Genomic DNA, 1,838 nt, shown 5'->3' with positions numbered 1-1,838 from the left:
CTTCCATTATTCTTAACAAGAAGAATTTTGCTTTTTAATTGTATTACCTTTATCCCTTCCATCCAAACTTCTTTCTCCTTTTGTCACTTGGGTCATCCAATACTTCACTTCCCTGTCTTTTAAATCTATAGCCCCTTTCCTCAAATTGTTCCTCCCTACCTGCCATTTAGCCACCATTATCTCTCCTTGTGCTCCCCAACCCCCTGCCTGTATATTCAATCCATCCTCTCTCAGGAGAAATAAGATCCATTCAGGCTGGGTCCACCTGAAAACAGCTGCGTGAGAAAATGGGTTTTTACTGCAGGAGGAAAGAGTAGGGCAGGGCCAAAGGGCCAATCTTTGCCTTTGGAGAGGAAAGCATTTGTTTTGTTTTATGCTATTGAGGTGTCCAATAAAGTTTTTTTGTCTGTTGTTTCTCAGGGCCATGGCAGAGGAGCTCTGGAACCATTCCTCCCTGTCCAGCTTTGTCCTTGCAGGCCTGTTCAGGCACTCGCCTTATGACTCCTTCTTCTTCTCCCTGGTTCTTCTGGCCTTTGGGGCTGCTGTGGTTGGCAACATCCTCCTCCTGACACTCATCCAGACTGACAGGCGCCTGCACACCCCTATGTACTTCTTCCTCAGCCAGCTCTCCATCATGGACTTGATAATGACATGCACAGTGGTACCCAAGATGGCAGCCAACTTCCTCTCAGGCAGGAAGTTCATCTCCCTGGCAGGCTGTGCCTCTCAGATCTTCCTCGTGGTCATGGTGGGAGGAGCTGAGTGCTTCCTCTTGGCTGTCATGGCCTATGACAGGTACATGGCAGTCTGCTACCCACTGAGGTACCCCGTGCTCATGAACTGGAAGGCTTGCACTTCCCTGGCCGTGGCATCCTGGATAGGTGGAATGGCCGACAGTGTGATTGATGTGGGGATGGTCTTCAGCTTCCCCTACTGTGGATCTCTAGAGGTGGACCACTTCTTCTGTGAGGTCCCAGCCCTGCTGCGCCTCTCCTGTGCCGACACCTCACTTTTCGAGGACCTCATCTACGCATGCTGTGTGGTGATGTTACTGCTGCCTCTTGGGGTCATTGTGGCTTCCTATGTACAGGTCCTCACAGCTGTGATTAGAATGCCCGCCACGGAGGGGAAACAGAAGGCTCTTGCCACTTGCTCTTCCCACCTGGCTGTGGTGGGCCTCTACTACGGGGGAGCCATATTTAGCTACATGCAGCGGGCCTCAGCTAGGACACCAATGGGAGACAGAGCCACTTCCATCTTCTACACTATCCTCACCCCAATGTTCAATCCACTCATTTACAGCCTGAGGAACAGGGATGTAACCAGTGCCCTAAGGAAGATGCTTGGGAGGTGGGGCATGTAGGCAAGCCACCCACACATACTTTACTGCTCCTTTCTTGTCTTATCTGTTCCTTCCTCGGTTCAGGCTTCCCTGTCATTCCCATTTTTCCTCCATGCCTTTTGGGGACCTCTCTGGCTAGGTAGGATTAGGCTGGGCGCTGGGAGCGATCTGCTAGCACATAAGACACCTGTAAGAATGATGGTCGAGTATCAGATAGCTCTTGTTGGCCTCACATGACTCCTTCCTCCTATGAGAACCAGCATTTTTGAGGATTCAAAGCTGGTAGTGACTTTAAGAACTAGCAGATACCCTGTTTATGTCCTCCGGAGGTTGGCAGGCACAGCTTCCCTCTAGGCTACACATTAAGCTGGGGATGTGGCTCAGTTAGTAGAATGCTCTCCTTGCATGCATGCACAAAGCACTTGATTTCTTGCCCAGCACATGAACCAGACATGTTAGCCAATGTCTATAATCTTTCCTCTTGGGAGGGAGAGGG

General features: G+C 50.5%; 1 protein-coding gene across 1 annotated transcript; it reads left to right on the top strand.

Annotated features, from left to right (window-relative positions):
- The first annotated feature begins 424 nt into the window (after positions 1–424).
- On the top strand, positions 425–1,363 carry LOC125401548 (olfactory receptor 2V1-like). The gene has a single exon (XM_048435862.3). It carries the CDS (start codon positions 425–427, stop codon positions 1,361–1,363), a length of 939 nt encoding a protein of 312 aa, XP_048291819.3.
- The last annotated feature ends 475 nt before the right edge of the window (positions 1,364–1,838 follow it).

The sequence above is a fragment of the Myodes glareolus genome, chromosome 9 (genome assembly GCF_982192425.1).
Source record: "Myodes glareolus chromosome 9, mMyoGla1.1, whole genome shotgun sequence".
NCBI classification, from domain to species: Eukaryota; Metazoa; Chordata; class Mammalia; order Rodentia; family Cricetidae; genus Myodes; species Myodes glareolus.
Note: the sequence above shows the minus strand (reverse complement) of the source record. Positions and strands in the feature narration are given on the sequence as shown.